General features: G+C 30.6%; 1 protein-coding gene and 1 pseudogene across 1 annotated transcript; one reads left to right on the top strand and one right to left on the bottom strand.

Moving 5' to 3' along the window:
• Positions 1 to 829: 829 nt before the first annotated feature.
• On the bottom strand, positions 830 to 2825 carry LOC107933769 (probable glycerol-3-phosphate acyltransferase 3; annotated as a pseudogene).
• Positions 2826 to 9474: 6649 nt separating this feature from the next.
• LOC107933801 (importin subunit alpha-4) lies at positions 9475 to 14111 on the top strand. The gene is made up of 10 exons (XM_041098823.1): positions 9475 to 9894; positions 10727 to 10823; positions 10917 to 11008; positions 11098 to 11229; positions 11472 to 11657; positions 11793 to 11956; positions 12178 to 12256; positions 12514 to 12642; positions 12919 to 13046; positions 13473 to 14111. Exons 1-10 carry the CDS (start codon positions 9673 to 9675, stop codon positions 13855 to 13857), a joined length of 1614 nt encoding a protein of 537 aa, XP_040954757.1. The 5' UTR covers positions 9475 to 9672; the 3' UTR covers positions 13858 to 14111.
• Positions 14112 to 16844: the final 2733 nt, after the last annotated feature.

The raw sequence follows: 16844 nt of genomic DNA, 5'->3' as shown, positions 1-16844 counted from the left end.
TTTATTGAAACGAGCCAGTGTGATCGTACAATCAAAATTTTCACCGATGCGAAAAAGGGTGTTGGTTGTTCCGGTTTAGCATCGAAACGGTGCTCACCGACCTATATGATGAGAGCCTGTGTAGAACTGACCACCATAGGTGAGACGTCTAGTTTTTGAATACAAGAAGGAAGATTCTTCGCTAGGATGTGTTGAAACTAGAATGACTAATTGTATTGAAATCATGTGAATGAACTAAGATGAGCATAGGTAGTGAAAGTGAAGAGTATAAACAAATTTATTATTCCTGTGGTTATGGTAGTTTTAACAGAAGTGTCAAACTTTTGTTAACTGTTTAGGTCATGGATTTTAAAATCGAGATTGTAATCCTTGAATTCTATTTTAAAAACTTTGTTAGTTCATTAAATCCGAAGTCAATGTAGTGGTTGATTTTTTATTTTTATTTTGCTGCAACCTCTTCTTTTGCATTATTCCTTTTGAAAACCTGTGTTGCTCAATCAACTCCTTCCCAGTCCCACCCGACATGACAAGATAGGAGATGGCATATTCTATTATATCCATAACCAACCCTACTACCTTTGGAAGAGCATGTACATTTTTATCAATCATTAAACACATTTAAAACTCATTTATGGAAGCTATCCAGATTGCATATGTTAAACTAATTTATTACTTTTTACATCATATGTTAAAATTTGACATTAATTACCAAGTTCCTTTATAACCGACAAAAGTAATCTGAAACCTTCCGCTAGGCCCATGACTCTTCCTCTATCCATTTTGCAGTAGGCCAAACTGACACTAAAATCAACAAGTTCAATTCAATTCATGGTTTAGAAATTTTTTTTTATATTTATCATAATCATCTTTCCGTAATAGACAGAAAACCAAATTACAGATCATCAGCTATATTAAATTCCCCAACCACCCCAATGCTCCCATGTCTCTTTCCTACAATACTCAACACACACACTAATGAAGCAGCAAACTTTTGTTTTGAGTTTATGGTAATGGTATATTCATGGCCTGATCGTATATACTAGAGCTACACTATTCCTTCATTACCTGCCAATATCATGTACTTATCCTTTCTTGTTAAAGATGTACACTCAAAATTCAAGGCTTTCCCAATCAGTGCCTGCACATGATTGGCTACCTCAAACTTTGATTTCCCTCCTTTACATGTGTATGATCTCGGTAGCTTCTCTAGAATAGCAAGAGAGCAGTGAGATGTTGGGTTCATGAGCAAGAACACGGGGTCTAAGGATTTATACCCGCCGGCCGTTGTTCCGTAGAACATGCTCACATGGAAATCTATGGCAACCGGAACTATGTGGTCGGTTTTCTCTGCGAATAAAGGACTAAACCTCAGTAAATATGGTTCCCTGCATGTGGTTCCTTCAGGACAAATAACTAGATCACCTTGTTGTAGTTGTTTTTCTATCATCTTTGAGTCTTTCTCCCTGTTTCTTATTAATCGCACTGTCCTAATCGGCGCAAACAGCTCCGTAACCCGACTTAAACTGTATGTGACTAGAGCTAGGCTGAGACTCGGAGGTCGAACTTGAACTAGACCCATTGAAAGGTAGACCGGATCGAGCAGAGTTCTGTGGTTGCATACATAGAGCAGACCACCTTCTTTACTTAATTGTTTTAGCTCATTTGAGACACGGCAGTCGTCGGGGATAATTAAGGTGCCTCTCAAACCTGTGAAGTGTAAAAATAGTATAGACAACTTGTATGGTAACAGGAAGAAGACTGTGGCTCTAACAAGGAGTAGAAAAATCCCGAAGGGAATCCACATGAAGATGAACTAAGTAGCAATAGGTGTTGGCCTTAAGGCTAGTCTTCCATCATGGAAAATCAATGGTCTTGGATATTTCTCCCTAGGAAGCGTTTGCCAATTCTTCTTGTCAGCTTCACTTACCATGTAAACAACCTGAATGATACCAACAATAACATAATTACTTTTTTGTTGTTAGAAAAAAAAAAGTAGCAAAAACAAGCAAAATTAATGGCAAACCTCACAACAAGAAAAGAGTTGGTGATGAAGAGAGTTGTTGAAGCAACTTATGCCAATAACAGGTGAATCCATTTTCCCTTCCCTAGGAACCTTTTCAAGTTCCATGGAACCACTGCTTGTCTTTTTGTCCTCCATCAAGCCTATAAAATGCCCACAAACCACCTTCAACTCTCTGCCTATAACATACTCAATCCTCAAATAGTCTGTCAAGAAGCAATCCACCATAACTCTAGGCATATCGGTGACTGCTATTTTTGTGCCACCGCATTTCATTACCATATCAAAGCCTTCATTCCCAACATCCTCTAACAAGAACTTGGGCAACACCGTTCTCCCAACACTAAAACTTGCTTCCTTCAATCCCACAAAGCAAACAAACACCATAATCTTTAGCCCCCATTCTTTACCGACCAAACAAATGATAGGGTACAAAAGAAGCAGGGTGAAAGCTCTTAATGGCCCTCCAGCTTCAAAGGCTACGAGCAAGAAGTAAGGGAAGACTGAAGAAGATTTCAACAGTGCCCCCTCCATATGAAACATCAATGCTTTGTTTAAAAGTGTTCCTTGTCCTTTTCCAAGGAAAGGGTATTTGTTGAAATGGGGTTGGGATGCATGCGGGCTGCTGTTAGCTTTTCTCTGAATGTATATTTTATTCCAAGTTCTGGTGAACAGGACTTTTTGCATGAAGAGAAAAAATTTGAAGTTGAATGGTTTTCCAGCCATAGTTTTTGACAAAATTTTTCAACAATGAAGAGGTCTTATACACACAAATGAGATTAGGCTAGATTAATTTGAATGTAAAAGAGGCTCACAAGTGGCGAAATCAGAAATGACATCAGGATTAGTCTAGATGATATTTCTCAATCAGATGTTAGAGACTTGGACAGGGTCCAAGCCTATAATTATGTCTAACCCCTCAATTAATTCCGACTACCAAAGACTTAAAGCTACAGTTCATTTTCTTAATTTTGACATCAGCCATCAGCCATGCATGAAGCTAAAGCCACAGGTCATCTTTCTTAATTTTGACAGTATTAATTATGGGATTTCCCTTTTTTTTTTACATATATCCATTTTCACATAAATCATGAAATGGATGGTTAAGCAATCAGCAAACAAAGATTGGATTTCATCAAGAAATGGCGTGCAGTGCATGCATGTGAAAGGATTGTTGAAACATGAAAGGATGAGGTGGTCAAGGTATTTCGCATCTTAGTCAGTGTTTTTAGTTTTTATACGCAACTGCTTCCCCTTTACTTTACCTACCCAATTACAACACTTTTTTCTTTAATCAAACTAGATTTTCTTACCCGTGAACGAATTTTCTTTATATTTTGTTTTAATTTATATTAATTATTATATTATTTTAATATATTTTTATTGAACTACTATAATTTTAAAATGAAGGTGGGGATGAGAGTTAAACACTAACAAATTAAAACTATTACTTTTAGATACCAATATATATAATTTTTATGAAATGCAAATATTAGATTAAAAAAAAAAGCACCAATATAAATTCAGATATGAAGCGTGTTAAATAAATAGCAATGCGGATGATTACCGATACAATGTTTTGCTGCTTTTGCATGAAATGGGAGATAGCATTTGGTTCTCTTTCCCTACTTATAAATTGGGGGTTGGATATTTTAATTAAAAGTGAATCATATATTTCAACTAGATAAATGCCGGTACTAATTGAAATTTTAATTTAATAAATTTAAAATAAAAAGCAAAAACAATAAGAGAATTTAACCCACTATAACTATATAATATTCAGTGATGAATCTAGTGAGATGGCCTTAAAATAACTTTTTAATTTTAACACATGAAAATTTTCATGTAAACTTTGTTAGGGAGGCATGTCGTACATCTTCTGGCCAATAAACTAGTTTAAATTTTAGAGTAAGTAATGCAAATGTTGTTGGTGGAGCAATATAATATCATCCGTGAATAAGCTTGTTTTTTACACAATTATTTAATTCAGTAAGTTGTCTTTTAAGTTTTCTATGCTAAAAAGCAAAGAAATAAAATATAAATATTTATCTTTGGAATAATGAGTCTAAATTGTAGAGACCAAAATACGACAAAACAAGCAACAACAACAGTTTTCTTTTTACATTACATAAGTTAATTACTGCCCTAAACACAAATAATTTTATCCTACACGTAACTTTCCCTCCGATTATTAAGGGAGTCGCTTTTCATTTCTTGTAAAAAGTAACTCCCATTATCTACCAAAAACTTTCAAGTTAGAACCTAAAACAAACAAAAAAAAAAAAGTCATACATGTCTTAATTTGGTAATTAATAGGTTTGGCGCGTGATTATAATGCATTAATGGAATAAGCCATTTTATTTTGACCCAAGACAACCGGTGTCTGTCTAATATGATGTAATGGAATTCAATCACCAATTAATTCTCATAATTATGGTTTTAGAAATGAGAAAATGAAACTATAGCTTTTTCTACCTAAATCCTTACACCCTATTTTCTTGTTCCACACGTTGAAAAATAAATTACTAAATAAAAGTTTTATTTTTTATTTAAAAAATTCAATCTAATTATTAATATTGTTAAATATTTTCTGTTAAAATTAGTCAAAATAGGATTTTGATTAGACCGTCCTCATATGATTGATAAAAAATAAACATGATAAAATTGATAAGTTTTGACATAAATTATTAATAATGATAATGATTGGGCTAGAATTTTTGAAATGAAAATTAATAGAATTGAATTTTTAACTTTTTAAAGTACATGACTAAATCTCAAATTCTATACTAGTTCAGGGACTAACAACATATTTTAATTTGTTTTCTTTTGTAGCAACAAAATTACAATTTTTTTCATGGTATGAATAAAATAGTGTCTATCAATATTGTTGGAATCAAGAACTGGTAGGTGTATCTGTTTGAGCAATGACATTAAATTGAGTTTTAAGCGAACCACTTGAAATTGCTATTGAAACATGAAATCAAATCGGTTGAATTAAATTGCATTTTGAACGAACCACTTGGAACTGCTATTGAAGCATGAAATCAAACCGACTAAACTAATTTAAAAAATCGATTGAATCAATATGTTATTTTTATTAGCCCAAACCCATAAAATATAGCCCAAATAGGTAATAAAAAAAACCTCAAAAATGTAAATCTAAATCAAAATTCAAATAAAACCTAACATAAATAAAATGAAAAAACTATTGGAAAAAAAAACTTAAATTTTCAATAAATTTTATTGAAAATATTATTGAGTCTAAGTAATAAAAAGATTTAGTTTATAAATCTTTTCAATCTAAAATAAATATAAAGTTTTATAAAAAAATTCAATAAAATTTTATGTGACTTAAGAATTCATCTAAGAATTTCACAAATAATAAGACTTCTGTTTGAGCTATAGATTGAAAAGTTGACAGCTTTCAATATAATCAAATGAATTATATGTGACAATAACATGGATATTAATAAAAAAATTTTGAATATTAGCAATTTTAAGATTTATTAAGATGGAATTTTAGTATAATACTTCTTAATTTTTTTCCATTTTTATTTATTAACAATTTTAAATAAAACATATGTTTATTTTTCTATAATTTTAAAATTTTAAAATAAATAATTTTTAAAATTTTAAATCATAAAATAAAATGCTTTTAATTAATTAATTTATTTTAAATAGATTTTAAACTTGAATTATTTTACACATTTTTTTGAAAAACTCATTTGCATAATTTTAATTAGCATTGCAAAGGTAAAAATTTTAAATTATAAATATGATATATATTAGTGTTTCTTTACGGAAATGAAAGTAATTTTGTTAAAAAATAAATTTCTTAATATAGACATGTATCTAATAATGTTTTTAATAATTTGAATATTCTTGCAACACATGTTAAAAAAAAAGAAGGAGAGTTTTCTAGTTATTATTTAAAATTTAAATATTTCTAATTATTTTAAATTTAAATTTAGTTTGATCATTAAATTAAATTTCTTTTAAATTATTTTAAACTAATTCAAAATGATATTTATTTCTTATATTTTGATTAAACAATAATTTTTTATTTTTTATTTATATTAAATATATTGAATGTTAAATGAAAAACATATTTAAAAAAGCGAAAATCGTACTAAAGATTTTTAAAATGTTTGTTGTACTATTAAATGTTTTGAAATGTTTATATAAATAATTAAAGTGCATCACACGAGTGTACAAATTAATATTATAATAGAATAAGGTATAAATGCATCAGTTATGACAAGTGATATATTTTTATTTTTGCTATTTAATTTTTGTAGTTTTAAAAAAAAATAATTTCTATAATTTTTAGTTATTCATAAAGTGTTATTTAGATTATAACCCCAAAGTTTTACATTTGAAAGTGTCAAGTTTTTTTAGGTTCAAAATTCATGATTGTCTATTAACATTATTATTTATTTAATAATTTAAATGACATGTGGGATAAGAATTTTAAATTTAAATATATTTTTATTAGAAAAAGAAAGTATTTTAAAGAAAATTTAAATTTTAAGTTTTAAAATCTCGATTCTTTATTTAACTTTTAAATACTTTCAATTTATTTATTTTTAACTTTACTTTTAAAAAATATGTATTTTGAATTTAAAATTAAATAAATATATAAATTTTCATTTTAAAACATCAACTCTTTATTTAACGTTTAAATAAATTTAATTTCAAAAATTTAATTTCAAATTTTAAAATGATCTTTTGACTTATTTGAAAATAAAATCTCATCTCTTTATTTAGCCTTTAAATATTTTTAATATATTTAATTTTAATTTTAATTTTTAAAAAATATATTTCAAATTTAAAATTAAAAAAAAATTATCTTAAAACTTAAAATGTACCTAGCCAATTTCCTATCAAAATTTAAAGCTGTCTTTTTACTTATCTAAAATTATAATATCAAATTTGAAAAACAAAGAAAAAAGTAACTTTATCATGTTATAATTTATACTAATTAGATTTTTTAATTATAAGGATTTTTATACTAATTATATTTTATTATATTAATGATTGTTTATAGGTTTGAGTTTTAAAAAAAAGTAAAAAACTTTTTTGAAACATTTAAAACATTTATTATAAATAAATTTCATAAGTATTAAATTAATGGATTCCATGAACACTTTTTTTTTAATTTATGTTTAATTTAGGAAATTGTATATTACAATATTATAACAATTTGAGACATTATTTTTATCAAATAAAATATTGAATTAGCCTTATATTACTATAATAATATGAGATTATAGAGAGAAAAAAAATACAGAGTTTATGTGGTACATTTTATATGCTGCCATCTGACGCAAAAGATAATTATTTAATAAATTGCATTAAAAAAATCTTAATAAATTTCAATATTGAAATAGAGTTTAAGGTTGACATTAATATTATTACCAGTGTAGAAGAACCTGAATTTGGGTAATAATACTTCTCATTTAAATTAAATAAATGATTAACATGTTACACATTTTTTTAACATAAAAATTAACATCAACACCATATAATAAATGGATGTCTCATAATCTATTTAACATTAATTATTAACGTATTAAAAGGTATTTATATATTAGCCCACCCCCATTATATCACATGATCATCCCAATTTCTCGAGGTTCTCGCACATGAGGGTCCAATTCGATCATCCACTTTGGGCTGGATTCCCGCAACAGGGATAAGAGGGATTGTCCGACCCACATGCGGCACAACCGAGTACCAAACAAGGTCATAGTTCAGAAGGTTTGGGAGGCACATCCCTTGCCTTGATGCCCGTGGAAGCTTTTGGAAGCACCTAGGAGAGTCCTTAGCTTACATACTATACACAAATCGCCTTAGACTATATATTTTAGGCTAGGATCAACATGGACCGCTTGATTAAGTGATGTAATGGGGAGCAAGTCAACCCACCCCACATTTGAGCACGAGCTTCAGCATTGTAATAAACCCTTTTAGCATTCTTAACGCTCTTGTCCTCTTACTAGCACTTTTCTTTTGCCCATACTCTTGTCAGCAGCTTATGTTCTCACTCACGCTAAGCTTAGAGATCATTGGTTGTTTTACTCAATTTGAGTTTGTAAAGTTTTTGTATTAGAAATTAGATTATATTCTGTTTCATTTACTTAAAAAAATAGGTAAAATAATCCCCGTACATCAGATTAAAGAGTAAATTAATTTTTTTCTATTAAAATTTCATCTATTTATATTGTTAAAAATTGATTTTGTTGACAAAATAACTGGATAGTAATATGTGACATGCTATATATATCTCATGTCGGCATGTAGGGACAAATTTTTAGCAGTATAAATGGATGAATTTTTTAATAGAAATATTAATTTACTCTTTAATCTAATGTATTGGACAAATTTATCTATTTTTTTAATAAAAAAAAAGAGTACATGAAAATTTTCCACATAACTTCCAGGCATGTTGTAATTAGTGGTACAGAAATGTTGTAATTAGTGGTACAGAAGTTATTAAGTTAGGGTTGGTGGGCGTGAACTTGTGAAGGTAGGCATTAAACTTTGAAGCTTCTACGTACTCCATATATTTTGGGCCGTCTTTGATAATTATGAACCCTAAACCTGGAGGGTTTTTTTTTTCATTTGGGCTAAATGCATGGTATATTATTTTCCTTTGAAAAGAAAGTTAAAATATACTATAGGTCCTTATACTCTTAATAAATTTAGAATTTAATCTATATATTTTTATTCTTAAGAATTTAGTTCTTCTACTTTTTAAAATTTAAAGTTTATGTCCAATTATTAATCCTGTCATTTTTTTGTTAAATTGGCTGGTGGAATATTTTCAAATAAAAAAACACTCACTTGATAGCAATTTGACTTGAAAAATGACGCTGTAATAAGCTTGAATTTAACAAAATAATTTTAAAAATGTTAACGATTGAACTTAAATTTGAAATATAAAAAAGTATAGGGATTAAATTCTAAATTTAAGAAGGATACATGGACTTATGGAATATTTTAACTTAAAAATAATGGTCCATATCACTCGCATAACAAATTTTTAAAGGTTAAAATATACTATAAGTTCCTATATTCTTCAAAAATTTAAAATTTAGTTCTTATATTTTTATTTTCAAGAATTTAGTACTCTACTTTTCGGATTTTAAAATTCAAGTCTAGCTATTAACCTTGTTAATTTTTTTGTTGAATTTAGGTTTATTATAATGTTACTTTTTTTTTAATTACATAGTTGTCAAATGAGTTTTTTTTTATTTCAAAATGTCACACCAACAAATTTAACGAAATAAATATCAGTGTTAATAATTGGACCTGAAATTTAAAATATGAAAAGTAGAAGAATTAAATTCATGGAAATAAAAGTATAGGAACCAAATTCTAAAATTTTAAAAAGTACAGGGACTTATAAATTTTTTTAACCTTTTTAAAGTTAGTATTTTGTTGGTCGACTCAACTCAGTGAGTCGCTGAGTTTGTCAAAATGTAGTTAAGTATTAGAGCAATAAAATGTAGTATATATAAAAAGGGAAAAGTAGCAATCGATTTTCTACTTCACAATCTGTGTCTACCCTCTGTACCTTCACCCACGAATCGATCCCCTTTTCATTTATTCTACAAACACATCAAGACAGGGATTCAGAAAAGAAGAGAATGTCGCTTCGACCAGGTAGCCGAACTGAGGTGCGGAAGAAGAGTTACAAGACGGGGGTGGACGCGGACGAAGCCAGGCGGAGGAGAGAGGACAATTTGGTTGAGATCAGGAAGAACAAGCGCGAAGACAATCTCCTTAAAAAGCGTAGAGAAGGCCTTCTTCTTCAGTCTCAGCAGCCTTTGCTCGATGCTGTCCAAAATGCTGCCGCTATTGAGAAAAGGGTACCCTTTTTCTTTTTCTTTTGGGTGTTTCGATTGATGGGTTTGGATTGGATTGGATTTGTTTATGGGGAATTTTGGGATCTTGAGGCTACTGAGTTGTTGCTTGTTACTTAGCTTTTGTTATCATTGCTGTTATTATTCGATTGCAGTTGTTTATTCTTACGATCGGAAAGGAAGGATATTCCATTATTAACTTATGTTAGAAAAATGAAGAAGATTTCATCAAGATTTGGGTTCTTAACTCAATGGAGATCTTTAAACTCACTTGATTTGTTTTTCTTCCTTCCTAATATTTTTCTGTGGTACAAGTATTTTGATAAAGGAAGGGGCTTTTTTATTTAAAACAAGCCAAAAAAAAAGAAAACTTCTTTTATGTCTGCTGCAAATTTTCCCTCTTGTTTCAAGTATTTGAGATTTAGTCTTTTGAGTGAAGGGTTTGATGAAATACATGTTTGTTTTAATTGACAGAAAAGGGAAAAGTGGAGGTTTAGGGTTGTTTATTTAGGATTACAATATTCTAATTTTCTATGATCTATTAGCTTTTCTATGGCAGGAGTGTTTTGTTCCAATAACCGTTTGTTGATTGGTTTTGTTGCTTGATAAAATGGATGTGGTTGAGGGGAAAATTTAGTGTTTTCATCAGGCAGAGTTGAGATTTGGTAAAGGTTAAATGTGTTTTGACATACTGTTCTTGAGTTAGGTTATCTAACCATCACATCTGCCCGAATGTAGAGAAAGTGTGGGAGAGGATTTTGTTATGGTTTTGATCCTCCCAGTTTAGGCTTTTCATTATTTGGATCCTGAACATATTACTTGTGATGATATCTAACAGTTGGAAAGTATCCCTTTGATGGTACAAGGGGTGTGGTCGGAAGATCCTGCCTCACAATTAGAAGCCACAACTCAGTTTAGGAAGCTGTTATCTATAGGTAAGTTCCATTTTCTAATTCATATTCTTAACAGATCTTTTATTAAGTAATATGTCCATCTACGTTGTTGACTTTCATCTGCTTTACTTGTAGAGCGCAGTCCTCCAATTGATGAAGTAATCAAAGCTGGAGTTGTCCCTCGATTTGTGGAGTTTCTTGGAAGACAAGATGTACCTCAATTGCAAGTATGATGTCTTGTGTGTCTTTTGTTTAAATTGAAATAATTTGTATAAGAGATCCTATCATTACTGAGACTACTTCCCTTTGATTTTAGTTTGAGGCTGCCTGGGCTTTGACCAATGTTGCCTCTGGTACATCTGAGCACACACGGGTTGTTATTGAACATGGTGCTGTTCCAATGTTTGTTCAGCTGCTTAGCTCTGCTAGTGATGATGTTCGCGAGCAGGTCCATTTTTGTTTCAATAACTCATTTTTATCTGCTGTACCTGTTAGAAAAACAAAAATCTCCTACATCCCAAGTAACTTATATCATTAATGTTTTAGTTTTAACTATTACATTTTCTGCATGTGCTTTACCCGCCAGAGTAGTATATTTACCTTTGATCTATGTGCACATGTTCTGATAGTCATTTTTAGCACCAGCAACTGATGTGTTTCCTATCCTCGTTTCCTATACATTCTGTTTAGGCTGTATGGGCTTTGGGTAATGTTGCTGGAGATTCACCAAGTTGTAGAGATCTAGTTCTTGGTAATGGTGCACTTATGCCATTGTTGGCTCAGTTAAATGAGCGCTCTAAATTATCCATGCTGAGGAATGCTACTTGGACATTATCTAATTTCTGCCGTGGCAAGCCGCCGACACCATTTGAGCAGGTAGAGATTGTAGAGGCTTCTGTGGATATCATAATAATAGAAGTTTTCACAGTTAACTTATTATTGTTTTTAGCAATTTATTTTGGTAACTTATAGAGCTTATGGGTTATGACAACAATCTTGTGTTCTTTTCAGGTGAAGCCTGCTTTACCAGTTCTACGGGAACTTATTTACTTAAATGATGAAGAAGTTCTCACGGATGCTTGCTGGGCACTATCTTATCTTTCAGATGGCCCAAATGACAAAATCCAGGCTGTCATTGAAGCTGGGGTCTGCCCACGACTGGTGGAACTTCTTGGGTAAGCTTATGAGTACTCTAGAAATACTGGAATGTTAACAACCTTAGGTTGCAATCCTTTTCTAAGTACTTTTTTAGCGTGGATCTCATGCACCCTCTCCATTTCAGCTACCGCCAATAGTTTTTGCTTTTATCACAGGGTTTTTATCTCTGTATACTTTGTGGGTTATTCTTGTTCTAATATTTTGACTACCGGTGCTGACCAAAATTCAATCATGCCAGTCATCCATCGCCGACAGTTCTTATACCTGCTCTTCGGACTGTGGGAAACATTGTCACTGGTGATGACAATCAGACTCAGGTATAAAGTGCATTTATTCATGTTCACAGCAGTCTTGGCATCATTTATGTTGTTTATTGCACTCACATTCTTGTTGCATTTGGATTGCCATCAATCAACTTTATTGTGAGTGTAAGGATATAGTAAACTAACTACATATTCTTTTAAAATAGAATCAGTTATTCAAAGCTCTTTTGTTGTATTATACAAAAGAATTGTTGTGAAGTTGTTTCTTTCTTTCCTTTAAAAGCTTCAATAACTCTAGGTATATTTTTCAGTTTGTGATTGACAACAAGGTGCTCCCTCATCTCTATCAACTTCTTGTACAAAATCACAAAAAAAGTATCAAGAAAGAAGCCTGCTGGACAATCTCCAATATAACAGCTGGGAATAAAGCTCAAATACAGGTATAGTTTCTCTATCTGCCCTCTTTTATGAAGATTTATTGGCTCAATTTGTGCAATGGCCTGAAAGGTATAATAATTCAATCATCTTGTTTGGCTGCCTAAGATGGCGTGTCATGTGTTGCTGATAATTCTGAGGTGTCAATAAATTTTAGTTGACAAGCAACTGAAGCATTGCTTATTTTGACTGTGACTTAAGTTGATACTAGTTTCGGGGCATTGACATATTAGAGGCACTTGTGGTGTTATTGATACTTTTGTTGATTTTCTGTGGCACAGGCAGTTATTGAGGCCAATATTATTCTTCCTCTTGTACACCTTCTTCAACTTGCGGAGTTTGACATTAAGAAGGAGGCTGCATGGGCCATCTCGAATGCCACCTCTGGAGGATCTCATGAGCAGATTCAGTATGTCCTCTGCCTTTTCTGTTTACATTTCAGTTTTTCCTCTTTGGATCTGATAATCCTGCATTGCAACCCTTCATGCATGGAATCACTTGAGAATATCTGCTGATATTGTCCAAATGCAATATCAGCATCATAGTGCACACATGTACTCAAATATCAATGGGTACAGGAGTTGTCAGCATTCTCAACTAAATTAGTTAGTTAACAGGGTAATGAATGCAGCCATTGTCTTTATTCTTTCTTCCAGTTTCTTCCATCATATATTAGGTTTTGGTCATGCTGTAGTGGTAATATGCACTGAAAATCCGGTCCTCATTTGAGTAACCTTACATGATAATGGTTGTTAACTATATTGATTGAATCATATGCATGTGAGACAGAATGTGCCTGAATGCGGGAAACCTCATATGATGTGTTATTTTGCAGATTCCTTGTGAGCCAAGGTTGCATTAAGCCACTCTGTGACCTACTAATCTGTCCAGATCCACGAATTGTGACGGTGTGCCTGGAGGGGCTTGAGAACATTCTGAAGGTTGGTGAGGCTGATAAGGAAATGGGAATGAACGGTGGAATCAATCTATATGCACAAATGATAGATGAGTGCGATGGGTTGGATAAAATTGAAAACCTGCAAACTCATGACAACCATGAGATATACGAGAAGGCTGTGAAGATCTTGGAGAGATACTGGGCTGAAGAGGAGGAAGATGAACAGAATATCCAAGATGGTGGGAATGAAAATCAGCAAGGCTTTAATTTTGGAGTGAACCAGCAGCCAAGTGTTCCACCTGGTGGCTTCAAATTTGGTTGAAGTGTTTTTAGTTTGGGATTGGGGCCATAGTTTTGTAGGTCTACTACATTGGTCGCAATGAAATTTTTAAAAGACTGTTTTTATGTTTTTGCAATTTGGTGGGTGGGTGCCAAGGGGTCAGGGTTTTTGTTCTGGCGCATAGGCTTTTGCTGTGTCTGGTTTTGGTTTATTTTGGAATGTGTTGAAAGGGTTTAAACTTTGATTTGTATTTCTATATTTACATAGGAAAAATATTCCTTGTGGTTGTGGTCAAATCTGGAAGTAGCGTTGATGGTTTTCTTATATACCAATGGCACTGAGGGGGGCAAGTCTATATTTGGAATGTAAAAGATTCCTATTTATCGACCCCTCAATAATCTATATTTTTAACAATAATTTTTAGAGGTCTTAAATAGATTTTATAGGTCAATTTATTTGGTAAGTTATGTACATAAAAAGTCATTTAAAAGTATACTGCAATCAAGGCCAAGGGCAATGGATATTTTTAATGAAATATCAATTTATATTATAAAGCCAATTTAAACTCTTTATATTCAAAAAATTCATTCCTTTTTTGTAGAAATATTAGGCATTAAGTATTTCAGTTCATTTGTGGCCTCTATACAAATCTACCATAAATTTATAATTTCTTTTGAAAAAAATGAGAAAAGCATTGTTTTTATTTGTCAAAGGGTATGTGTGAATGTTTTTTAAATTTTAATTTTTGCTCTTCATTACACAATAATAATTCTATATAAATATGATTAATTTTGATGATGGTATGCAATAAGTCAATGCCTAACTAATTATATTCCACATTTTACTCTAAAATTTTCAATTACTTATATTTTTATCCTCTATCTCAATATGTAGGGTGTAAAAAGTCCTCAAACTTTTTCAAAAAAAGCAATTAAGCCCCTCTTTTTTTCTCTTTGCACTCCATTGAGCACTTGAACTTTCAAAATGCATTGAAAAGTCTCTCAAACTTCTTCAAAGAAAAACAATTAAACCCCTGCTTTTTTTCCATTCAATTGGGTACTTGAACTTTCAAAATGCATCAAAAAGACCATCAAAATTTTTCAAAAAAACAAATATGGCCATACTCTTATTAAAAAATAGAAAAACTATAAAAAAAATATTAAAATTTAGAAAAAAAAAATTAAATTTTAATGAAATATAAAAATTTAAATTTTATTAAAAAATATATTTTTTATAAAAATCATAAAAAAATTAACGACGCCTAGTTTTTTTCAATTAAAGTCATCACGTGTCGCAACACAATGTGACATGTGGCGAAAAATGATAAAAAATAAAAAATAATAAAATTTATAGAAAAATTATAAAATACTTCTTTTGGTATGATAATTTTATAAAAAAAATTTACGATTTATATATTTTTTCTAAATTTTAATAAAATTTTAATATTTGAATTTTTTATTAAAATTTAATAATATTTATAGCTTTTATTGATTTTAATTTTTATAATTTTTTTTTTCTAATTTTTAATAAAAGCATGGACTTAATTGCTTTTATTTTGAAAAAGTTTGAAAGTCATTTGGATGCATTTTAAAAGTTTGAGTATCCAATTGAGTGCAAAAAAGAAGTGGGGGCTTAATTTCTTTTTTTGAAAAAGTTTGAAAATTTTTTTGATACATTTTAAAATTTTAAGTATTCAAATAAGTAAAAAAAGTAGAAATTTAATTGATTTTTGAAAAAATTTAAAAATAATTAGAGTGCATTAAATACTATATAGTTACTTTAATTCCAATATAAAAACTTTCACGTCCATTTAGTAATTATATCAATTTTAATTATAAAAAGATCAAAAATTTCAGCGCCGCATAGCCGCCCAATATTACTAGTTTTTATATATTGGTAATCAAGTACCAAAAAATAGACAACTAGGTCCACTTCTATTGGTAATCAAGGGCGAAACTAAAATTTTTTTTGGGTCGAGATTGAGTTACATATTTTTATGAGAATTAAAATATAATTTCATTATATATTTTTTTAATTTTTGAAATGATTAAATTAAAATTTTATCATTTTAGGAGAGTTAAATTCTAATTTTAACATTTATTAACATAAAATTTTATAAATTTTCTAGAGTTAAAAATATAGTTTTCCATTTTAGGAGAGATAGGACCACTGTTTGCCCCTATCTTCCCCTCTGTTGGTAATAATAAGAAAAAAAATTATGATGTCTCTTAAAACAAACTTTGAAATCAATTTTACAAAACATACTCAAATCAAATTTACATTATGAATTACATATTTTTGCAGCGACCTATGGATAGGTCTAGCGGTGAGCAATGCATTTTTGTAGTAAATGTGTTATATAAGTTTTGTACTAAAAGTCAAATTATATTTTTATCTTTTTCTACTTAAAATGAATAGATTAATTTTTATATATTGATGCAATAACCAGACAGGAATACATGTCAGTGTCACGTATACCTTATGCCGGCATACGGAGACCAAATTTTTAATAATAAAAATAGATCGTAATAGTATCTGTTTGTTTTTTTGATCTAATATAAAAGGTCAAATTTTTACCCATTTTTTGAATAAAAGAGACAAAATGCAATCTAACTCTTAATACAGGGACCTCCATGATGATTTTACCTTTTTTTTGCTTATGGAATATGGGAACTATTGCTTCTTTCATGACCAATGCCAAATGAGATCAAGCATGATGAATCCTTTCCAAAACAGTTACAGCTGTGAAATGGGCCATAATATCAATATAAAAGCTGCAAACTCCGACCAGTTGATGACTGCAGGCTCAATGTAAAGGGAGGATAGGCCGTTTTTCATTTGGGTGAAGATGACATGGAAATACACTTGGGGGGATTTGGGTGAAGATGAAACCGGCCTTACTCTTTGTATTCAATACAATGACCTGTTTTCTACAAAGCAAGGACAGGCAAGGGGGGCCTGGTGGACCTCCCATCTCTGGCCACCATGCATTGCATTCCCATAACTAGTAGGCTCTGACTCACAGTGGC

Source organism: Gossypium hirsutum, chromosome D08 (assembly GCF_007990345.1).
Source record: "Gossypium hirsutum isolate 1008001.06 chromosome D08, Gossypium_hirsutum_v2.1, whole genome shotgun sequence".
In the NCBI taxonomy this organism is placed as follows: domain Eukaryota; kingdom Viridiplantae; phylum Streptophyta; class Magnoliopsida; order Malvales; family Malvaceae; genus Gossypium; species Gossypium hirsutum.
The sequence above is the reverse complement of the archived record's forward strand: the minus strand, read 5'-3'. Positions and strand labels throughout refer to the sequence as shown.